This window comes from Carassius carassius, chromosome 13, assembly GCF_963082965.1.
Source record: "Carassius carassius chromosome 13, fCarCar2.1, whole genome shotgun sequence".
Taxonomy (NCBI): domain Eukaryota; kingdom Metazoa; phylum Chordata; class Actinopteri; order Cypriniformes; family Cyprinidae; genus Carassius; species Carassius carassius.
Genome location: NC_081767.1, coordinates 20,364,666 through 20,390,075, shown reverse-complemented (window position 1 = coordinate 20,390,075; position 25,410 = coordinate 20,364,666). Strand labels below are relative to the sequence as shown.

Sequence of the window (25,410 nt, the reverse complement as noted above, 5' to 3'; positions counted from 1 at the left end):
GCACTAATTGGAAAAAAAGAGATCAGTCACCATATACAGACTAGTGGTGTCAAACTCAATTCCTGGATGGCCGCAGATCTGCAGGGTTTAGCTCCAACCAGCTCCAACTCACACCTCTTGGAAGTTTCTAGTAATCCTGAAGAACGTAAACAAACATTACTTTGATATTAGGCCTATATGTAAAGAACGGTTTATTAAAATATTGTGTTTTATGTTAGATTATAAAATGTTTATTCACCAGTGTATTAAGTTCTTCTGGTTTTCTTGCAATTAGCAGCACAAAAAGCCAGTCAGGTTTTGTCATTATATGTCAAAGCTTGTGTGCATGTCTTGAAACTCATATAGCAAAAATAATTTTAAAGTTTCCTTAACCACATAAGGCATGTTACATTATATTACTTAAATCATTAATTGCCAAATGTGGTTAAAGAAAAAAGACAATGTTGGATAAAAGGGAAAAATATAAATAGGTGTTAAAAAAAAACAGTAAAAAATAACATAACAAGGGCAGGTAAAAGATATTCCCCCAGTTTCACAGACAAGGCTTAAATTTAGTCCCAGACTAAAGTGTAAGTCTGAGCTGTTTTAACTTAAACAAACTTGCACTGACTGATCTTAAAATATATCAGTGTCTTTGTTTTGTCTCAAGATGCAACCACTTTTTTTTCTAAGGCATGTTAATAAAAATTACTTAAATGTCCTAATTGAGACATGGCCTTATACTGGCTTAGTCTAAACCCTGTCTGTGAAACCGGGCCATTATGTTTAAGTTTAAGTGTCCCTGCTACATACTGTTTACCACATTGTAAACAAAGACCCACCCCCAGCACTCAACCTAAAGCGGTCCGGGTAAACATGTCCATATCTCAGTCAAAGTCAGACCAGCACTTATAGTCCGTAATCGGGCAGACTGTGGCTTAATGTGCCCTGTCTCAGTGCAAATCGGGCCACATCCAAAGCCTAGCCAAATCTGGCAACCATTATTGAGCAAGAGCTGGCTCACTTTTAGTGATCCCCTGCCAGAACACAGGCGAGGGAGCCGAGACTCAGCCGCAATTGGCCAGATTTCGCTGGCTACCTGGGTGACTTGAGACTGAAATATTTATTTGTCTGTTCATCTATTCTTTGTTTGTTTGTTGTTGTGCTCTGTTCTTTGGAATCCCTTTTTTGTTTTTGAATTGCCTTACTGTCAGCAATGAAAAAAATAGATTGATTATTGTGATGCAATATTTCAAAGCATTAGACACTTACAAACACAGTTTTTGTTTAGTTTCTCCACATTTCCTTAAAATGCATTTTATTTTCTGTTTCTATGTGCTCTCAATTTGAAATCTTATTCTTCAATTCTGAAATTTTATCAAACAGTAATAATTCTGTATTACTTATAAATTTAATGATTTGTTACTTACGTGTAACTTGAGTCCAAGTGTTACACTTAAGTTCACCTCTCCATTATTATTATTTTTGAGCATGTGTTTCATCTCTTGTTTGAATGATGCACGGTATGTTTGTGAGAGTTGTTTCTTGACAGCATGTAATCAGAGCCCTTTTATGATTGGAAAATGATGCAATGACACATGACCGGTGGGAAAGATTGTTGACTGTTATGGGGAGGGTGTACAGACAGAGTGACATAGAGGGGGCTGTCCTAATTAAACCTGGGACATGCTTTGAGTTTGTCTGGAGAGCTGTCATCAAAGAGCCACTTGCATAAGATCACTTTCAACACACCACATACTGGATTCATTTGGCTAAATTTCTACACACATTGGGCAATTTCTATGTATGGTAATGTATCCCTGTCAGGCATCATCAGTCAACCAGAACAGAGAATTACAGTATTTCATGAGGCTGGCAGATAAGGAATTATTAAAGCAGGAGAATTTTAACCTGTGCTTGGAAGTTTTTGCTTTCGTTTTCTCGGATGCTGCTTTCAAGTGGCTTCAGAGCAATGGCTAGTTGTGGAAAATATGATGTGCTCTTGCGCCTATTTGTAGGCCTGCTATAAATAGAGTCCGACTGGCAACACATGCTCTGCTGTGATTGACAATTCTAGCGCTACTGGGACACTAGGCTCCAAAGAACAGGCAAAGAAACATACTAATGGTAAGTTCTTCAAGTGTTGTACTGTAATATAAGCAATTCAAAGTTCAAACTATATGTGTTGGTTGGAAATCAAATATAAATGACTGTGTTTGACCAAATTAAAAGTAGCAAAAAGCAGTCCTATTTAAAACTTCTCCGTTCAAATGGTTTGCTTGTTGAGACTATAGCCGCCCTCAAAACAGAATGATTCTGTCTAAATTATATTTTAAAATATAAATATTTTTATTACTTTAAATTTTTTATTTCTCAGTTTGATTGATTTCTATTTTCTTAAATATTTTTTTCTTTTTCAGTAGTTCTCCAAATAATTACTAAGTGGGACTTTACACTTTGGTTCTGAATGCCCAGAGACAGACCTGAATTTTCTTCTGCAGAAATACTGAAACACCGTTTAAAGAGACCGGTGGGGTTTTTGGACTTTTGAAGTTATTTCTTTTGGACAATGACATCCAGGAGGCCCTTGACCCGCTCTTACTCTGGAAATGGGAGATCGGGAAGCCAAAATGGGGAGGATGTTTCAAGCGGAAGGCCAGAGAGCCGCAACTACCTCTCCAATGTTAGGCCTGAAAACAGGTAAAAAAAACTGTCAAATTAGCTTGAGAGCATTTTCTTCTGTCATGTTTGATTGTGAAAAGCCTGCCTGCTTATGTTAAAATTATCCAAGCCTCCAGTTTGTATATTGAAATTGAGGTTTATGATGGTTTTAAGGTCTAGAAATTAATTCTGCTTATAAAAGATATTTTGGAAATACATACAGTATTTCACTAATCAAAGATATTTGTAAAATGAATATAATAAAATATTTACATGTAATGTTAATAGTTTATCATTTGATTAAAAAAAACTTTTTTTAGAACATGATCATTGGTTTTGATATTTAAAAATCCCCCCTCCTATTTCCCTATTAAATGAAAATCAATTTTAGCATTATCACAAAATCCCATTTTCATGTTTCTTTAGCCACATTTTTCTTTGTTTTGTTTTTTTGCTGCTGCTGCTGCTGAAATACTGATGTAACTGATGTTCCCACCATTAACAACGCTTACTATATATTGTATTACAGAAGCTCCTGGCAGTGATTAAAATCAGGGTCACACAGTGACTAGCCCCTAGTTTAAAATGTTCTTGTCTGATGAGTGTCCATTTGCCTCTTTTCTAAATAGCTTTTCAACACACAGGTATTCAAACTACAGGCCACCCAGGTAATAAAAGCTTCCCAAAAGGTCAATCCTAAACTAACTACACTTCAAATAACAATTTCTATCCCCCAAAATGCCTTTTTTCTTTGGTTTGTTTTACAGTTTCAGAAATACCAAATTATAGCCAATTGCTTTTGATTGCAAAGTGACCAATACTGTGACCCACCCAAATAACCACTGTATATTATACGTTTAAAAATACAATATAAATGATACGAAAAAAAAAAATGTATGTGTTAATATTAGGCTAAAATAATATCTCACCCTGTTAATACCTTTGCTGCCTTTTCTCCCAATGACACTAAATAATTATAATTTAATGTTTTAATTCTGATTAATAATAGACTTTCGTGTCTATGCAGACTCATTGCTTTACATATTGCTTATTAATTCATTGATTTATATAATAATGTTTAGATTAATTTTATGTATTATACTGTATATGTTGATTGATAAGTGGACATTTTGTCTTGGCCATTTCCAGAAGTACATTATGTACCGTCATGGCTCAATTGACCGAAGAGACCCAGCCATGTTTTGAGACCACCATAAAATCGAAGGCAGTGTCAGAATCGTGCAATGTCAAATTCTCATGTGTGGTCACAGGTAAGTTGCTTTATGATAATAAAAATAAATGAAAATACTGAATTTAATTTTAAAACCCATACATAGTATGTTCTATAACATTTCAGTATTGCAAAAATATACAAGATATGATCTTATATAGTAAAGTTTAACAACATTTGAGGGATTTTTTTCTCTCTCTCTCTTAAAATATACAATTATGAATTTCTAGGTTGAATATATAAAACTGTAACTATTTCTACTTAATAACAGCAAACTTTGTTATCTTTACTCGTGTTTTCACCAGGTTATCCAGCTCCTGAGTTGACCTGGTACAAAGATGACATGGAGTTAGATCGATATTGTGGTCTTCCCAAATATGAAATATTTCGCAATGGAAAAATTCACACACTCCACATCTACAAGTATGATTATTTTCTTATTCCTGCTTCTTTTCTACCTATCTTTGTATTTCTAAAACAAAACAATTCTTTTTTTAACATTTATTTAATACATTCACGTGCAAATCAATGCTTTGCAGTAAGTAGTGACTGCACAATGACAATAACTACATTTGCTTCATTTGGCAGCTGTACAGAAGATGATGCAGCCATTTATCAGGCCTCAGCAAGGAACAATAAGGGCATCGTCTCTTGTTCTGGGGTGCTGGAGGTGGGCACCATGAGCGAGTTCCTGATCCACCAAAGGTTCTTTGCCAAACTAAAACAGAAGGCTGAGAACAAGCGGCGAGATCTGGAAGATAGTCGACGACGGGGTAAGGAGAACATCCAAAAGGAACAATTAAATGTGATTAACCAGGAACGCTTACTAAGGAAACGTAGGACTCCTGCTGGGAACGACCCCATGAGCTCTTCTCCTACAACCCAGGATGGAGAGGAGAACATGATCTCCCAAGGGATAGGTGAAGAGCAGCCTGCAATCATAGACGATAAGTCTGATAATATCACAGTACAGGCTACTGTAATCATAACAGACATGATAATGGAGAATGGTAATGAGAAACTTAACAATATTTGCGATCCAATGGAGTTAGTCGCCTCAAAGCAGTCTTCCAAAGAGAAACCAGGTGAAAAGAAGATGCGTATTACCAATGGATTTGATGAGGTGGGTGTTATTAAGTCCACCCAGAGCAACAGAAAACGAGAGGATGCTAATGAAGGAATGAACCTGCCAAAATACTTAGCTGAGACTGTGCAGTCACAAGCTGCTGAACAGTATCAGAGTTTTGCAAAGTCAAAGGAGATCATGGAGGTCGATGTTACTCCTGTCCAAGAAAAAGAACAAGAAGGAGAGCTGGAAATAGAGAGGGAAAGATTAAAAGAAGAGGAAAGGAACCGATCAAGAGAAATAGACCGGGAGAAAGAACGAGAGAGAGCCAAAGAGAGAGAACGAGAGAAAATTAGGCAAACAGAACAAGAACAAAGAGCTATGTCTGGACCTTCAACCAAAGCTGCTTCACACAAAGAGCAAGAACACAAGTCAGCTCTAACCTCTGTTCTTCACTCCCTAAAGGACATATTCTTCGGCAAAAACAAGAAGTCTACAGAGCCAGCAGAAACCACAAAGAGAACTAGTGAAGTTGTTGTTGTTGAAAAGGAAATTCCACATGAGAAACACCTTCCTCCTTCACAAACACCTCCTCAAGAGTCTTTGGTCCATAGTGAGGCCTCCGAACTTGAGGAACCAAAGCTGGACCAAGAATCATCTCAAATGGTGGATTTGGAAGTAAAAACTAAATCTTTACCGCAAACAAATGATTCAACTGTCCCTAATGATACCATAAACTCCCATCCAGCTGAACATATTTCTGAATTTCATGCAAACAAACCTGAGGATGTGTGTCTTACTGCTGAAAGAGAGCATATTGAGAGCATTGGAGCAACACTTAGACTTTCTGTAGAGCAGGAGATGCTAAAGGACAAGAGTAGTCCAGAGGAAGTCCCACAGATTGACCATTCATTGCTTTTCAAGGTGAGTTCTCACTTTACAACCTGCTGGTTTTATCCATCTGTAGTTCACAGCACATGGGGGTTATTTATAGAGAGTACTTTTGTCCGACAAGACTTGAGTTTAACAGTTCTTTCAGTTCTTTTAAGAAAAAAAATTATTTGTATACCATGATGGGGATTTTGTTATGTTTTTGAAACAAGTCTTTCATGCTCACCAAGAATAAAAACAGTAATATTGTGAAATGTTATTAAAATGTTTAAAAACTCTTAGTTATTTATATACTGTGTGTGTGTGTGTGTGTGTGTGTGTGTGTGTGTGTGTGTGTGTGTGTGTGTGTGTGTGTGTGTGTGTGTGCGTGCGTGCGTGGTGCGTGCGTGCGTGTGTGTGTGTGTGTGTGTGTGTGTTTGTGTGTGTGTGTGTGTGTGTGTGTGTGTGCGTGTGTGTGTGTGTGTGTGTGTGTGTGTGTGTGTGTGTGTGTGTGTGTGTGTGTGTGCGTGCGTGCGTGCATGTGTGTGTATATATATATATATATATATATATATATATATATATATATATAATGTATATGCATTTAGAAGCCACTTTTATCCAAAGCAACTTACAATGCATTCAGGCTAAATTTTTTTACCTAACATGTGTTGCCTGGGAATCAAACCCACAACCTTGCGCTGGTAACACAATGCTCTACCACTTGAGTCACAGGAACACACTATATGTAACAATATAATATAATATAACTATTATTATTAAAATATAATTTATTTCTGTGATGGCAAATCAGATTTTTTTTTTTTGTTACCATTAGTCCCATCTTCAGTGTGACATGATCCTTCAGAAATCATTTTAATATGATGATTTGCTCCTCAAGAAAATATTTTTTTGCAGAAACTATGATACTTTTTGTCAGGATTCTTTAATGAATCCTGCATTTATTTGAATCGAAATTCTTTTGTAACAATGTAAAGGTCTTACCTGTCACTTTTAATTATTTTAATGAAACTTGATTTTAATGGAATATTGATTTCTTTCGAACAATTAAATCTTACTGATCCCAAACTTTTTAACCTCTCACAACACCAAAATTAAAAAATCCTTTTTTTTTTTTTTGTGCTCAGCTTTTGTCTAATTTACGGCTCTCTCCCAAGACTTTGAATAAGGCCTCCTGGCCCTTTAAAAAGACAATCATTAATGTGCAGAGTGAGCATGAGTCAGACTAGTTTTTAGCTTATCTAGAGTTAGAAAATGAGTTTTCATGAGTCAGCAGATCTTAAGAACAATAGAACGCCATAAGGAGACATGACAAATTCACTTAAAAAAATTATTTACTCATTGGGACCAACTAGTATTCTTAAAGTTAACATGAAATGGGATTTACTATTCCTTGTCAAATTTGTGTTGACTTGGACATGTTGGTCAGGACACGATGAAGAAGAGTTGCTGGACACTAAGACAAGAAGACAAAACTTCTTCACATTTTCCGGATTCTTTGGCTCCCTGAGTCTTAAAATAAACCCGTTTCTAATCTGTGCTGAGGGAAGCCATACCATACAAAGACAGTTCACTGACTGCTAAACTTGTATACATTATGTCAGAGAAACCAAAGTCAGCTGACAACTCACTGTGAAACATTTTCACTTGCATGTAAAACATTTATCTCTGTATGTAAAATGAATGATTAAATGCCCAAGATGCCCTTATTATTCATTTTGGTTTTAGATTTTAATTGCGTGTTATTACAAACGTTTATTTACTGTTCAGGCAACTTTAGAAAGTAGTTAAGCTTGGCAAGAACATGCACATGACAGAAGTTCTGTTAGGCCTCACATGATTTTTAAAATGCCATGCTGGAGATTACAGAGAAATGAGGCTGTGGAATCACAGTGATTGCATCATCACTTAAAACCAGATACAGCTGAAGGCTAATATTGAATTTGTTTGTTAGTCAACAGGGTGAATGTCACCTTTAATTGATTAACATGTGCTCTACAGTCTCAGGCAGGACAAACATGTGATAGCTTTGCACCTGGGATGTAACGCATTCAGCTGTTTTATTTCCTATGTAAAGTGGAAGTGCAACCACCCTAGTGTCTCGTGGGAAGTTAATGTTAGTTGTTGTGGTGTGTCAGTTAGAGGAACCCTGCAAATTCATCTGAACTCTGCATGTTGAATCACAGCAAAGGAACTTCTGTTCTGAAAGCACTGGTCTGTGAATGTGACAAGCTGCTTCTGTCACTGCTGAAAATTCCACATTATTTTCATTTCAGTTTGATTTTTCAATAATCATAACATTATAACATTTACAATGTGGTAGTGTAGTTTAAAGCTGCCATGAAATGGAAATTCATCCTATCTGTTTTCAAAATATTGTAAAAATAAAATCACTATAGTACACATCACTTCCCACAATGAAACAAAGAACTGTGGCAAAATTAAATTTTTTGCCCTAAGCTAGAATGTTTCCATTTTATTAGAAAAAATTAAAAACATGGGCATAACATAAGTGTTTTTTGATAAATTACTAATGTGGTTTTGTGGTGTTAGTTATCATATGTCACTAGTCAAACAAGGGGGGTTGTCCTGTTGACTTGACAGGTCATAAATATCATGTTGTTTTCCCTCTACATACGTGGAAAGTTGCACAAGATGGGTATTCGGAGTGTACAGATTTGTATATTGTGTCAAGTATAACAGCTTAAAAGACGAGTAAACAAACAAAGAAACAAAAAATAGTTAAGGTGTGTTCATCTTATATCAAAAAAACATGATATATACTATATAACCTAAGCCTTAATAAAAACCTCTGCCTCAGTCATTGATTAGATATTAGGAGCAAATCAGTCCAAGCATGAAAAGTGATTAATTACTCTTTTTTTTGTTTTGTATTACTATCTCATAATTAATGTCATATGCCATAAACATAAAGGTCTAATGTATGCCAAGAGGACAATCTAAAGTTGTAAAAATCTGTGCAGTGAGTTCGGTTTTGTGAGGCCAACATTTTATCTGTTTAACCAGAACTGTTTTTGTCTTTAGGCTACAGATGACCATTTTAAACCTAGTGACACAGATGTTCACGACTCGGTGGACTTGGCCAATCCTCCATTTGAGACTGAAAGGCTGGAATTCACCTATCCTGAGGATGAGGTCATGCAAGGTGCTGAGGAAATGTATATTTTAGAGGAACAGGGGGGCTCAGCTGCCCCCGGTACAGAGCTCATCATGGCAGACCTGGAAAGCACGAAGTGTTGTGAGAGCCAGCCAGAGTCTCAACTTTCACAGTGTGTCGACTTTGTCCCTATCGAAGTGCACGCTGAGTCCCAGTCAGTGGAGCTGAGGGTAGAAGAGAGCAAAGAGCCATGTGAGTCAAATGAGAAAGTAATTCCTCATATGGAGGAGGAAGGTTTTATGAAAACGCTAGAGGGAGGTTCCCTGACAGGGAAAAATAAAGAGGAGATGGATGGTGCAATAGAAGGGAAATCTTTCACTGCAGGGGAAATTGAGTCAGAGAGTGGCCTTGGCATAAAAGAATCAGTCCTTCCTGTAGTTGTAGTGAGTCAAAGAGAATATGAAATTAATGATCAAAATTCATTGTTCCCTGCATTGGAGCTAAGTCAAGAAGGGGATTCTGTCACTCTTGTGTCTGAGAGAGCAGTGGAAATCAATTTTAAACCAGATGAAAAATCTATACCAGCACTAAATATTAGTTTTACAGACAATAAAGAAGTAGTAGCTGACTCTGCTACAGTGAATGACTTTAATATGGTGGAAATCAAGGACGATAAAAGCATTCCAAGTCAGGGAAGAATTGCTGAAGAAAAGGGAAAAGATAATGGTGAAGAAAAGATGGAGAAAAGCACTGAGGAAGAGAGGGAGGAAAAGAGCAATGTTAATGCTGAAACACTAAAGGATGATTTCAGTCAACCAAAGAAAAATGATGTTAAGAGAAACAATAATGTTGATCCAGGGACAGACACATCTGTAGTAATTCCACAGATAGAGTTCCCCAAAAGTCCAAGACGAGGCGAGACTGAGGTTATAGAAACTCAACCAAGTCCATACAAAGTAGATAAACCAAAACTCCTTACAAAAGCACAAGCAGAGAGACGTTTGACCGATAAGGACCAACCAGCAGTCCAACCAATCATAATTCTCCCCGATACAAGAGAAACCGTGATCAAGAATGTGGCAAAGAAGAGATCCATGCCACTCATCCCAGAAATCAAGGTCACATTGCCAGAAAGAGTCAAACGTGAAGAATCTGTTATTGTGCCTAGAAGTGAAATTCTGAAATTAGAGCCTGAGAGAGTTATGCAACCTTTAACACAAGATGTGGCACAGATATTTCGAGACAAGGAAAGGCAACTGGATGATGCCACAAGAGCATTAGGTGAATCAACCTCCAACATTGCCTTAGTTATTCCAGATCTTTTGGCTGTGGCAAGGAACACGCAATCATCACCTTCAGTGGAGAGAGCACAGGAAATTAAACCACAAAATCTAGAAGCAAGAGTGAGAGGTGGAGAAGAACAAGAAAGTATCAATACTGGGTTGGGCAGAGACGATGACAATAATATCCCTATAATTAACATAGCATATGCTGATGATAACCCTACCACTCTTAAACAAGAGCAAACTCACAACCAACCCTCACTTCCTGGCATAGTAATCTCACTAGATATCCCTCAAGATATTTCTCCGATGTCTGTCACAAATCCTGAAATGCATACCAATAACAAAAAAGATGACTCCAAGGCTTTAGTTACTATGCTGAAGAGTGAAAGCAATCAACATGATCCAGTTGCTGCTTCCGAGAAACCAAAAGAGCAGCTCATGTCCCAGCTGAGTCCTGATATGTCTATAAAAACTCCTCCTAGTATTACTAACCAAGACTCAGACAGGGTTCCCCAGCCGAAAGACACAAAAGTAGAACCTGAATCTGACAGGCTTCAAAAAGACAAACCTTCCATAGAAAAACTTACCTTAACAACCCCTGTTGGACCTACACTCCCTCCACTAAGTCCTGCCAGTTTGCGAAGGCTAATGGCAAAGAATAACCCAAACTTAGAGAGTCAGGGGTCCATCACAAGTGCATCAGTGGATGGAAGTGAGAAGAAAGGGGAAGAGAGTGGAGGAAGTACACCCACATCCACTCTGTCTTGTGAGAGTAGCCCAAAGATGAAGCGACGAGACAGTCTCACTCTAATACCCTCAGCCACACCTGAGGAGCTGGCTTCTGGTGCTCGCCGCAAAATCTACCTCGCCAAAACCAAGTCAGAGGATGAGGGATCTGACACACAGGGTAAGAGGGATAGTCCATATATGTCGCCCAGTCAAGCTCGTAGGGCGGCTTTCTTGCAACTTCAAAGTGGGCAGCAAACACCACCCACTGAAAGACGTTCACCATTGTCGACCCGACGCAAGGCCACACTGGAGTTGCCAAAACCTAAGGAGGAGATGGCAGAGGTGACAGACAGCACAAAGACAGAAAGCAAACCAGTAGAAAAGGAGAAGCTGGACCCTTTCAAAGGTAACATATATGTATTTTACACTGGTTAATTGTTGTTGATTGCACCTTTTCCACCAGGAACCCAATGAAATCTTTCATATCTATTAAAAAGTTGTCAAACCTACACAAGGAATAACTAACATTTCTGTTAGTTGGCCATTCTTTATTGACCAATACTGATATCAAAATGTAGAATATATCCGAGGTCCCAGGTTCAGATCCTGGATAAGCCTCCAATTTTTAAAACCACTCAAGGTTCACACCTGCATAAAAGCCATTCAAATAATTCTATATATCTGTATGCATGACATTGGGATGTATTTAGGCCTTCATTCAGACTTTCTAAGCACAGTATCATGATGACACCAACACATAGAGGGACGTCTGATATGGGGCAAGAGTAAACACTACATCTCTCTACCTTGTTGCCTCTGTCAAGTTACCCCTGATCCTCTTTCCACTCAGCTCCTCAGGTTATCCGCAAGATTAGGGGAGAGCCGTTCTCAGATGCCTCAGGCCACTTAAAGCTGTGGTGCCAGTTTTTTAACGTTCTTAGTGACTCCACCATCAAGTGGTACAGAGACGAAGAGGAAATTGTGGAGATGCAAAGATGGTAAATTCATCTGCAGTCATTCAACACAGCCAAAAATCTGAACCCAATAAACTAATCAACAGATTAGTTATAGATAGTAAAACACTAATGCAGTAAATCTATGGAAAAGCATAAAAAGTCCAACACACCGTCATAGCTTGGAAAAGTTTAGTAATACCTTTCAGCCATTTTTCTACATATCTGAATAAATGTCCGAAATGTTGACATCTTTACAAAGATTTAGCTATTACAATATTACTGCTTTCATGTATTCTACCGTAAGAGGTGTTTCATGCAGTAAACCTGAAATGTTATTAGCAATATTGTTAACTACTTTGTGGAGACTTGTCATTCACTTATTTGTTTTTGACCATGAACTCCACAGCTGTTACTGGTGAGACTCTAGTCAGCATTGCTCTATTGCACCATCATGGGATATAAAAATCTAAATTTGTCTCTCACAGTGCTGTATCAGCACAATGACGCCTTACTCACACGCATGCAGCCTGAAATGCGTCATGCTCTTGTGTTTGTAACACACTGCCCTCGTGTGGCTGTATAAAATAGGGTTGTTGATTCATTTACTGTGCTTTCCTCTATAATTCACTCTAATGCTTAAAGTGTGTATTAGGATATCAGTGTATTTTGTAACTGTAAAGTGCCTTGTACATTTAATTTACATCTCTTCTTCTCTCTCTCAGTGCTGGGGATGAGAGTCCAGTGGCCCTGGCCATAGTCCAGGTTTCCAGCAGAGACTGTGGAGTATATGGCTGCTCAATCAAGAATGAATATGGGACTGACATCACTGATTACTTGCTCAGCGCAGACAGTAATTTATAACTCATTGGTCCATTAATAAACAGAAATCTGTAAATGTATTATTTATTATGCTCACTTTCACTCTTTTTCTTTTTTGGGCAGTACTGGCAGAATTTTTCTTAAGGGAAGATTTAGAAGGTAAGACTTATGGAGGAAATCAAACATGTTTATTGATAATTATACAAGGTATTTTTTATTTTTTTGCCCACATTGAATTTTGTATACTGTATCACTGTCTTCTCAGTTGGAGAAGAGATTGAGATGACACCAATGATGTTCACCAAAGGCCTGGCCGACTCGGGTTACTGGGGTGATAAATTATTTGGTCGCATCATGACAGCAGAGGCTCAGATTGGAGAGGGATGCAAGCATAAGACCTGCAGGGCAAAGGTCATCTATGGTTTGGACCCTGTCTTTGAGTCAGGCAGCATGTGCATCACTAAAGTAAGAAATCCCATCACATATGGGGCCAAGGAGGAGAGCAACCTGGTCGAGAGAAATCTAGAGATCACCAAACAGGTTAGAGTCTTAGTAGATCACAATTTACATTATATGTAAACAATTCAGTTCATATTGACATAGCAAAAACTATAAAAAGGAAACTATATATATATATATATACTGCCAAGCTCCAAAAAGGACTATAAGAAGTATCATAAAAGGGGTCAGTAAGTTCTAAAACCTTATTTGTATTTTTTTAAGTTGTACATTACTTGACTGATCATGATGTGGCAAGAACCAATGAGATTTGATTTCTAGTGTGAATAATATTTGAAATATTCAATCATTATCACACAATTCATATCTTAATTCGTATCTTAACGACTTTTTGGAGCTTTTATTATAACTGTATGGAAAAAGAGCAGCTCAGACATTTTTACTACAATGATTTTTGGTTTGGGTATTTTTCAAGTAAAATTTTTTTTTTTCTTTTTTATCCTTTTCTTATCCTCAGGACTGTAAAATCCAAAATACCGTTCGGGAGTACTGCAAAATATTTGCAGCTGAGGCCAGAGTCATTGAGAACTTTGGATTGTCATTAGAGTAGGTCATGGAATACAACATTATTTCAAACTATTATATATATATAAAATAACTGCTATCTTTTATACCGCTATTTATCTATAATATCCTAATAATTGCTATTTTGGCTCTGAAGTGCCAATCATTTGTAACTTATTTTATGACACTTTGATTACTATAAATCTACATCTTTTCTATTAAGTAATACTGACTGAAAGACATTTTCTATGTAATGCATGTGGCTACAAAGAAGAGCTAATGTCAAAATGATCTAATTCCAGTCTTCTTTGCTTCTCTGAATCAATTCAGAGTCACCCCCCTTCATCTGATGTATCGGCCCGCCAATACAATTCCATATGCTACAGTAGAGACTGATCTGAAGGGGGTGTATGTGAAATATTGTCTGATGGACAGCAAAGGGAGACTGATCGCCAGAGCCACCTCTGAGGTGGAGCAGAAGTGTTGCACTTTCCAGCACTGGATCCATCAGTGGACCAATGGAAACCTCCTGGTTACCCGGATAGAAGGTAAAGAGATATTTACTTACTGCAACACTTCATATGTACTTATAAGTAAGTTGCTAAGTACTCTATATTACATGAATGCACAAAATATAATAGTATAACATACACTCTTGTGTGTTTCAGGTGTTGATACAAAGATAACAAGCATTGAAATTGTTACTAAGTCGAAAGGGTTGGTATATTTTACTATGAGATTATCATGTTTACCCATTTTTCTGATACTTACACTTGTTCTTCAATTTTTTCTTGGAGAGAATAATATTTTTAATGTCTTCTGCAGGTATCAAGGCCTCACAGATAAAGGATCTCCAAACATAATGGAGCAGTTCATTACTCAACATCAGTGTAATTACTACTGTGGACTTATGGGCCTAAGACCCTTAAAGCCAGTGGAATCTCCAGCGCAGCTTAAAATAAAGACCTCCAGGAGCCCTCTTCTGGCCCGGAGGGGCGTATCAGGCTCATCCAGCCCTCAGCTTCAGAAGAAAGGAACTAGCCCACAGTCCACCAGGAAAGGCACGTCTAGTCCCAAAGTGGTTAAAAAGACAGGTGAAGCTGGGGAGAGTAATTCCACCACCAAACACAAAGCTGTAGAGGTCCCAAAACCTGTCAGGATGAGGTAGAAAGGAGGACTAGAACTCTTGGAAACAAAAATGCAAAGCAAACTAGGGCATACTTTTTGATTTTCTTACCAAACTTTAGTTTGGAGTATGTATAATTATATATAGCTACTGTTGTACAGCACAGATGGCTTCCTGTAAATGGATTCTGTCCATTGTCTTTGCACAGTGTCTAAAATGCAACAAATAAGTAAGAAATGTCTATATAGATAAAAGGAGAGTAAAACGGTGAATGACCAGAGGTGTTTGCCAATTTTTAATGTTACTGTGAACTGCTTTGCAGATATGAGTCCCCATTAATACCTCCTGGGAGAACCTTTTTACGAGCTGAATTGAGGCTACCACCATTTTAAGACTGGAGAAAAATACAAACCTGTAGATGGATGAACATTGTTTTCAGATAGACTCTGGAACTTTGTTATGATTGACTCAAATGTTCCTGTGTCAGGTTTATTTGACTGAGGAACCGTAAGAGAGGGACTCTTCAAGTATTCCTCGAACATCTGTGATGTATGTGTTTCAGCTGTGTAGAATTGCAGCTGTCGCTGAGATGCTTTTTATAGTGGATTGTTCTGCTTTTAAGGGTATGGCCATTAATCTGCAACACCAGTGCACCAATATTGGTTGTATTAGTGTCATAATCAATGCAGAGTTTTTATCTTAAATGTAACTCCCAGAAGAGGGAAAATCATGTGCTTTATTGTCACAGTAAAGCCATTTACTACTGACCTTTCATGCGTCATCTGTCTCTGGAACCCTCCAACTTCACACAAATGGACTAGCGATATATTAACATTCAAAAGTTTGGGATCAGATAGTTTTATTCAGCAAGAAAACATTTAATTGACCAAGAGTGACAATAACGTCATTTATAATGTTACAAAAGTTTTTTATTTCAAATAAATGCTGTTCTTTTTAACATTCTATTTATCAAAGAATCCTGATGAAAACAGGAAAAATCAGAGTTTACACAAAAATATTAAGCAGCGCAAAATGAAAATTCAGCTTTGCCATCATAGGAAAGCATTTTAATACATATTAAAATAGAAACACAATATTACTGTTTTTACTGTATTTTTGATGAAATGAAGCCAATGTCAGCATAAGAGATATATTTCAAAAACATTCAAAAATCTCAGTCATCCCCAAACCTTTGAATGCTCAGTGTTTACAGGTTTTGAAATTTTGTAATGTATGTTCATTAAAAATAACCAAAATAAATAAATGTAGCCGTCTAACCCTTTACACCATCCACAATACTTAGTGACCGTTATTTAGCAGAAATGGTGGGTGCTAACAGCAAAAAATATCCATGAAGTACTTGTTTAGATGAAAGGTTTCCACAGATATTGGTCAGAAATGATCAGATAACATATGGCATAAGGGCATACTACGGTCTGTGTAGGGGTTTATATTATAAAAAATAGATATATATGGATTGTTATGTATTAGTGAGAGAAGATTATCAGTATACAGTATGATGGTAGGGATAAACATTTTAGGTGTTTTTGTTGTGTTGTGTTATTTGTTTTTGTAAAATAAATGTGCAAATAACAGCAGATACTACTTTGGCTCATTTTACCATACAAAGGCAGATTCCAGTCCTTCATATCTTAAAAACTGCCTGCCTGACCAAAGAGACCCTTTGGCCCTCACTGGTTGGCTCCTGTAATGCTATTCTCTGTTTCTTCACCGCAATTCCAGCATAACCACCAGAATAAAACATTGCAGAGCACTATGTCTTAATATCACATCAATGGATGCAAATTCCAAAATTGATTATAGCATTTACACAAGACAGAACAACACAAATTGAATAAAATTTACAGAATTTACAGAACATAAAAATACTTTTGCATTGTGCTAACACACTGTGTTACAACAATAAAGAAATTATGTATGAATAGCTAAATGACCAAATAAAATCAGATATACTCAGCATAAAAATATTTACTTAAAATACATTTAAAATGTGTGAATTTAATAAATAATGCCATTATGTTTAGTTCAGAGGTGTTTTCTGCATTGTTGTATCGTTACCTATTGGCCAAACTACATGCAAACAGATTCGTGAAAGAGGCCACAACAGTTTGCAAAATAAATTGTTGCATTTTTCACTCCACTCCATGACCCCTCGAAAGAAATTGTTCCATTGTTGATAGTGCTGCAAACAAACAAACATTTACATTGATGCAGTCGGTGTAAATATTTGCCAGATTAAAGGAACAGTTCACCCAAAAGTTTTAATTTGCTTAAAAAATTTTCTTCCTTAGGCCATGGATCATCCATGCAGTGAATGGGTGCCATTAGAATGAGAGTCTAAACAGCTGATAAATACCGCAAATAAAAAATAAAAAATCTTCAAGTAATCCACAAGTCCAAAAATTCAAAAACGTATTTGTTTAAAGCTGTCTTTGCTTGTAAACAGTGACTGATCTGTGCATGTTTTTCTTTTCAGTGAAAAAATCAATATTATGGCTAGAGGACTCGTATTTTAGTCTGAAGCATCAGATTAAAGTTAAAACACCTTGATGTGATTTGTTTATTACAAACACGCAGCTTTTCACTTCACATGTTTATTGATGGACTGGAGCCACGTGGATTACTTGTGGATGTCCATTTTTGGATGAACAATTCCTTTAAACAAATTTAAATAACTTTTAAATAACACAACAATATTCTCTGTCCTTACCTTTGAAAAAGATCATTACAGCAATCTTCAATGTTGAGAGTAGATGTATTGAAGACTGCATTTTGAAACACGTCCACACAGTCCAACGGAGGGACGAAAAGTAGACCTACAAAGAGAACAATACTAAACTTAACTCAATACCAGATTGTACTTAATCAAACAACCTGGTGAGGGGGCTGTGGCATAGTAGTTCATCTGTGCTGGTAACTGATATTAGGTTAAAGGTTTTAAGATTGAACCCAGCAAGGGTCAATTAATAACCCATCACTGTTCTGTTTTTGAGCAAGCCTTAAAAGAGGCTGTCCATTAAATGTGTAATGTAAGTTGCTTTGAATAAAAATGTCTGCTAATTTAACCTAATGGTGTATGGTGATAAAGTTGCGATGTTGGTTTGATGTGTTTGACTATAGTTAAAACACAGATTTGAATAATTACAGATTGCTTACCAGCAACACAGGCATTTATCAGGGAAACACATGTGCCTGTGAACAAGGCTCTGAGCACTAAAGAAGAAATGACGCTCTTCTTTTGTGGACAAATAGAGGCTGTGGAATAATAATGATAATCAGTAAATGATATGTTATAAAAAATGGTGATAATGTGCAATGGTGATAAGAAGTCATAAGGTATTATGTTAGCACTAAAATCGTTTATATAAGTGCTTTGAATAGCTACTCACACAGGCCTCCAATCACAATACCAAGAGAGCTGAAATTAGCAAAGCCGCACAGTGCATAGGTGCAGATGATTTCTGATCGAACCTGCAGGTAGTTTGGACAACATACTTTAATGCTTCTGACAAACTTCAGATTATGTCTTTGACTGTTTATTATGTTTATTGTCATAAATACATTACATACATTATGTATTATTGCATAAATACTTACTGAGAGCCATTTTATATCGCCACCATGTTCTAAAGTGCCATTAAGTCTGTTGTTTTTGAGCACTGACAGCTTCTCATAGGCTATAAACTCATTGAGGAAGAGTTTAGTGCCAATAAGTTCAGCCACTGTAAAGGACTCCTCGTATGGAATTCCCATCATGAAGGCCACCGGCATAAACACATAGGAGCAGATCATCTGAGGATTTGAAGGTAACAATTCTTTTAAACACTCCTGAACACTAAGATTTATAGGATGATGATTATGGCATTTTCCTTTTGATGTAACATGTAAGTACATATTATGAAGAAGAAGTTGTTCATATTTTTAGTGAGCAAGGATACATTATTTTAAACAAAAAGTGACAGTGAAGACATTCATGATGTTACAAAAGATTTCTATTTTAAATAAATGCTGTTCTTTTGAACTTTTTACATTTATCAAATAATGGATTATGGATTCCACAAAAAATAGAAAAGTTTTGTGAAGACAAAATTATTAACTACTGAAAATTCAGTTTTGCCATGACAAGAATAAATTAATTTTTAAGATATATACAAATAGAAAACAGTTATTTTAAACTGTAATAATATTTTAGAAAAGTTCGATTTGTTTTTTTTTTGTTTTTTACTGTATTTTTGATCAAATAAATGCAGCCCTAGTGAGCACAAGAGACAAAAACAATCAAAAGTTTTACTGATCCCAATCTTAAAGAATCGGGTAATACACACCTCAAAAGTGACATCTGGGTATCCCACCATGCCTCCCATCCATCTGAGAGTAGCGTTTATGAAGTCCAAAATGGCGAGGAAAGCAATTAAATTAGCAGCAATGTTGGCCACAAGTCCTATTGATGCAGATGCACCACCGCTGACAGCTTCCAAGACATTCTGTTCACCACTGAACACACATATACATATATATAAAAAAATAATAATATGAAACATACCATTTTTTTTTTAAGTCTTAAATTCATATTTGACAGGAGAACCCACCCACTGTCAACTTTAATCTGACTCTTAGATGTGAACTTGCTCTTTTCAGTTTCAGGGTAGGACAGTTTGGAGATGGCTAAAGCACATGGAGCAGCCATCACTGATGCAGAAATCAGAGATGAGGCATTAATCTGTGTAAAGGAGATTTATTAGCCAATAAAGAACATAACATAATGTGGTAACAGCTAAAGCAAAGGTTTTTTTTTTTTATTTTATTTTTTATTTTAATTTTGTAATAAAATGAAGTACATGTTGTCGTACCCCAAACGAGATGAATGCACCCATAACACTCCCAGCAATGGTGGCAAATCCTCCAGTCATGACAGCATGAATCTCAGAATTGGTCATATCCTTCAAATAAGGACGAATCAGGAGCGGCGCCTCTGTCTAGAAAAAAACATTTTGACAGACAGTAAAAAATTACAATCAATAATGCATTGTTCCAAAATGATTTTTAAAGGATTTTCTCCCTTATAAGAAACATCTAAATTTGTCACAAAATGTTTTAGGTCACTTGGGAGTATATATAATGTTGCATGTTTATGAACTGAACTGAATTGAATTTTCCAGTAATTAAGTATATTATAGTAATGATGACAGAATATTACCTGACCAACAAATATGTTCCCTGCCACACTTAGTGTCTCTGTAGAGGAGGTTCCCATCGTTACCTGCATTACCCAGGAAATCTTGGCACAGAAAAATGCACTATTAATGCATTCATATGAAGTACATCTCTTGAAATTCTCATAGGTTCAATGAATAAAAGACTGGACTTGGTCACTTTTACCTTTGTGATGACCCACTGCATGACACCCAGGTAATACAGCACTGACATCACACTGCTGAAGAACACCACTATAGGCAGAGCCTGAGAGTATTGAGCAACATTCAATAGTAAAAATCAACCCATCCATGCATTTCATGTCAAGTACGTTTCATTACTAACCTGGAAAGCAAATATGTTCTCAATGAGGTTTCCAAACACAAACTGTGAACCAGCTTTTGTGTAGTCCAGGAATATCTGAAAAAAAAAAGAAAGACATGATTTAGTGACCATATCATATTCTGTTTCTCCTTCTCTCTTGTAGTTTATATAATCATTCATTATTGTTTTGTTTTAATGAGTTACCACAGATTGTAACATATTAACTTCATTAAGAGAGCTGTATCTTTCAAGTATGATGGACGTTATATTAGTTTACACAATAAAGAGATGTTCAAACGTATGTAAAAATGCTCCCGTTTTGCATTTTTCGAATTTAATAACCAAAAAAAAACAAATTCATAATAATGATGCTTTATTTTATACCTGAACTTGCTTTCCAAGCCATTCGAATGCTATAAGACCAGGCTCTGTCCTAATGACAAACAGGCCAATGGCAAACTGTAAACCGAGTCCCCAGAAGACTGTCCTCCAGCTCACCTAATCAACGCAAACAACCTTTTCGTTAACAACAACACTAATTTCAACTCATTTTTAAAATGTGACTTTAGCATCTACAACTGTTTTATTGTTGGGAAATGATAGGTGTAACCTCAACAACCTGATAAGGTTTGTAGGAAATCCAAAGTCTAAAAAAATACATTTAAAGAGATAAATCATGTACTGTTTGGCAGTGTGTGTTTTATCACTCACTGCAGTTCTGTGTGCAGAGAAGAGAAAGATGGCAATAATGAATAGACAGACACCGGCAAAAGAAATAAGCTGCTCTGGACGCTTTCGTGTGTCGATTGCCAGCCACGCCACCAACAGTCCCACCACAATTACTATAAACACCCTGCAACATACAGAGATAAAAATTGTATGACGTGTGTAAAATCATGGTCCCTGTACTGAAAGCACATACTGACCATTTTATTATATTTAGAGCAGTGGTTCTCAATCTTTTTGAAATATATAAACTAAAGAGAAAAATACATATTTTGTACTTTTATAATATTACAGAAATAATTTTTAGAAACCAGTGCTTAAGAGTCTGTGGTAAAGACTGATTTTGCTATACAACAATTACACACAGTCAAAACATCAAACACAAATTTTGTGACCTTTAAAAACATAAGAGAATAACAAATTGCTATTTATGTACATAGCTCAAATTGTTGTGCTATTAGCCATTATGTATCATATCATATCATATTGTATCATATTGTTAGCAGCAGGCTAATAAAAACCACTATTCTAAAATGGCATAGGAAATTCCTTCTGAACAGATCTTTTAGTCACCTCAAAACCATTCTAACAAATTAATGATATACATTATATACAATAATATTACATATTATAATTGTATATATTACAATTATATTATATATTACATTATATACACGTGTTTGGGGTCAGTAGGATTAAAAAAAATAATAATTCCTTAATAGCAATGATGCACTTCATTGATAAAAAATGGCTGTATTATGTAACAAAATATAAAAATTTCCGCGCAATTGATAAGCAGCACAACTATTACTCCACTGATGATAATCAGAAATTTCAGTGTCATGTGACACACAGGAATAAATTATATTCAGTGTTGGGGAAAGTTACTTTCAAAAGTAATGCATTATAATATTGCGTTACTACCTAAAAAAAGTAACTAATTATGTTACTTAGCTACTTTTTATGGAAAGTAATGCGTTACTTTCGTGTTACTTTTTAAATATGAGCAGGGCTTTATTGTTTGATAAGAAGTTCTATTTATAGGAAATGTAGGAGATGAAGGTTCAACACTCTTCAGCAATAAAAAACAATGAAGCATGATTGTTAGTTTATCTAAAGTCATTTTTGCTTATTAGTATGGTTGAACTGTATCATAAAAAAGGTCAGCAGCAAAGACATTCGTTAATAAAATGGAATTATATACAATTGTGTTATTTAACATATTTAATTATTGCAGGTTTTCCACTCACTGTTTTAATTCATTTAGATGAATACTAAATCAGTTGTTTTGCGAGTGGGATGAATAAATGCACATTCACATTTAGTCTAGAACTGCATCATGTTCACACAGCACACACAACGCCTCTGTACTTCCGATTTCTCCCAATATGGGGACAGGAGACTTGTCAGTCAATAAATGGAAAAAACTCTATTCTCTTTTTCTTTACTAGTTACTTAAAAAAGTAATCTGATAACGTAACTCATGTTACTTGTAATGCGTTACCCCCAACACTGAATATATTTTAAAATATATAGCAACAGATATCAGATATTTAAAAAGAATTCACAATATTGCAGTTTTTACTGTGTTTTTGAACAAATAAAGCGTAGACTTGGAGAGCATAAGAGATATCTTGCAGAAACTTTCAAATAGATCATAAACCTTTGAACAGTAGTATATTAAAATGACATACTCACCATTTTAGCCATCTGATATTGGATCTGAAACACCTTTGTGCAGGCTTGAAAAATCTCCTTATGCTGTCACCCTTGTACTTATTCACCAGTTCACACACAACAATAATCACTCCCAGACACGTGAGGACAACCAAAGCAATCGCCCTCTGGAAGTCCAGATAAACTGCAGCAATGAAGTATGCTAAATAACCTACGATTTAAAACACAAAACATATATTGTACCTTGTCCACTTGAGAAGTGACTGTGTTGACCATGTTTAATTCAAAACAATAATAAGTATAAAACTTGGAAGAGAAAATATGTTACCTGCAGCAAGTATTCCCAAAGCAATGTATTTGATTATTTTGGAGTGTGTCTTGCAGAAGGTCTCTGTGGCCGTGATGGGTATGCATGCTTTCCTGCGGTTGACAATGAATAAACAGCTAAAGATTTTGCACATGTTAAGTCTTACAGCATGATTGGCTGTATCATGAATCACAGAATTTAAGCATTTTTGACTGTATTTCTTAATTAGGATGACATATTGTAATACTAAAGGAATCTCATTTCCAAATAATGCGATAATGAAATCAGAATGACGTCGTATTTACAGATTAGATTCACTACCACACCTTATGCATGAATTTGACTCTTCCTCTGACTCCTCTATGTCACTGTCACTAGGGTCATCTGTTAATATATCATCCTAAGAACAAAACATATATATATATATTTTTTCACTTGTTAAAATATTTCAGAGAACTTCCTCACACTTCCTCCCCAAGCCTACCTTAACAAATGCTGGATTGTCCATCCCTTGTTCTTTCCCACACGAGATGGTTGTCAACTGTAAATCTTCTTTGTCCGCTGTAAAGAAAGTATCAGAAAACCTTTTGCCATGTTTAATGAACCATGATTCAACAATTCCTTAGGAGCTGCAAGTTTCAAAACACCTCTGTTTCCACATTTCATCCAATCAATTATTAACTATACGCACAAATATGAAATCGATACCTCCTTTTTTAAAACCAAGGCAAAACACACCTATTCAAATAATAGTTTGAATCAATCTCTAAAGAATGGAGAGGTAAATAAATGGCTTACTCATTCTGCGTTCTCTGTGACAACTGCTGGATTGTGAACCTTGAGCCAGGATATATATACTCTGCCCACTTGGAAATCTTATCATTAATTAACTACATACTAATGTGTTTTTATTTATAACGCTTACACGTTGCTATCAGATTGCTAGTCAGGGATGACTACACTGAGTAGTCATGAAACAGCACCTTTTTATCATTTATTGCAATAACCCAGCTAGCAGGGAACATTCTCAGAACTTTGGCTAACATTCCGTACACGTTTGGTTTAAGAATGTTTCTCATTTCAGATAACGTTCCTATAACTATTAAGTGTAGGCCTAAACAAAGCTAGAACATTTAACCTGCAACATTTTGAGGATGCAGATTATAATGTTCTTAATAAAACATTGGCATTATGTCTCAAGGAAACAAAGGAAGAACATTCTCACTGCCACATGAGGAGAATGTTATAAGAACATCATTGAGGCCTGAGATGGGGTTATGTTTTTTTATAAAACGTTTTGGAATGTTCTTACTTACAAAGCTAAGATCGTTTTTTTTAAAGGTTCTTTACTCATAGAAACAGCTCTTCTTAGAACCGTATCTTCCTGAAGAAGAACCTTTTATATTCTGATACAGTTCTTAGCTTTAGATTTCAGGGTTCTTTTTTCCCGCCTTTTTGTTTTTCAAATCTGTACTAGTCAAAGCCTCATCATTATGGTTTTTTGAAGCTCAAGACAGACTTTCAACACACTCTTAAGGGGTAAATGATTGACTTCTTAAAATGTCCATAAATTTTACCTTTAAAAATGCTAACTAGTATATTTTTCTCTTTATAGTTTAACACAAAATTCATGTGACAAGCTCTGTGCATTTAAGGATACTTACTTTCTCTTCACTATAGACCTAACAGAAATATTGAAATAATGATCCATGATTCAATAATTATTTTTTGTATTACTCTATGCATAAAAAGATATTCAGCTGTTTTGCTGAATATAACCTTGATTTTAGATCATCAAACAAGTACATTTTAGACGCAATATTGACTGTTTTGTTCTGTCTCACCAAAGAAGATGACAACAGAAGTATTTCTCATTCTCCAAGCAACACTCCGCATTGCTTCTGTACAGCGTTTTGAACCAACCAATCAGTTAAATTAATAAGTGAATTCCCATCATCTACTGGCGGTTTAGTGTATTTAAAAGTATGATTTTTCCTCAGTAAACCTTTTTTGTATAGGCCTATTAAAAATGTATTGCAGTTGTAATTTTGCACAGTAAATTTAATTTGATTGGCAAAGAATAGCAGAGAATAAACAGCCCTAGTGCCTTTAGATTTTTTTTCTTCTTTTTTTGTAAACTAGTAATTTGACATTAAAGATGATGCATAAATTTAGTGGCCTTTAATAAGGTAAATAACATCCTGGAGTAAGTATAAAAAAATAAGAAGATTTAACTACGTAAAAGCTGATAGAGCACTGATGAAAATATAGCTTCTT

General features: G+C 35.9%; 2 protein-coding genes across 4 annotated transcripts; one reads left to right on the top strand and one right to left on the bottom strand.

Annotated features, from left to right (window-relative positions):
• Positions 1–1,715: 1,715 nt before the first annotated feature.
• Positions 1,716–15,110, top strand: LOC132156071 (titin homolog). Of its 3 annotated transcripts, none has more exons than XM_059564905.1 (15): positions 1,716–2,106; positions 2,481–2,679; positions 3,285–3,308; positions 3,790–3,911; positions 4,177–4,294; positions 4,460–5,861; positions 8,874–11,367; positions 11,812–11,959; positions 12,640–12,767; positions 12,860–12,895; positions 13,002–13,276; positions 13,713–13,801; positions 14,090–14,307; positions 14,428–14,476; positions 14,585–15,110. In XM_059564905.1, exons 2-15 carry the CDS (start codon positions 2,549–2,551, stop codon positions 14,925–14,927), a joined length of 5,577 nt encoding a protein of 1,858 aa, XP_059420888.1. In that variant the 5' UTR covers positions 1,716–2,106; positions 2,481–2,548; the 3' UTR covers positions 14,928–15,110. The 3 variants fall into 3 exon arrangements, with proteins under 3 accessions (XP_059420888.1, XP_059420889.1, XP_059420890.1); XM_059564906.1 differs by having other exon boundaries at positions 2,400–2,679; XM_059564907.1 differs by lacking the exon at positions 3,285–3,308.
• Positions 15,111–16,906: 1,796 nt separating this feature from the next.
• LOC132155659 (sodium/nucleoside cotransporter 2-like) lies at positions 16,907–23,984 on the bottom strand. The gene is made up of 18 exons (XM_059564383.1): positions 23,932–23,984; positions 23,618–23,694; positions 23,460–23,533; positions 23,155–23,246; positions 22,848–23,037; positions 21,135–21,276; positions 20,808–20,921; positions 20,445–20,519; positions 20,286–20,366; positions 20,104–20,184; positions 19,757–19,882; positions 19,496–19,626; positions 19,232–19,400; positions 18,504–18,698; positions 18,296–18,377; positions 18,063–18,161; positions 17,617–17,722; positions 16,907–17,088 (listed from the first exon to the last, which is right to left on the bottom strand). Exons 1-18 carry the CDS (start codon positions 23,933–23,935, stop codon positions 16,977–16,979), a joined length of 1,950 nt encoding a protein of 649 aa, XP_059420366.1. The 5' UTR covers positions 23,936–23,984; the 3' UTR covers positions 16,907–16,976.
• Between the last annotated feature and the right edge of the window lie 1,426 nt (positions 23,985–25,410).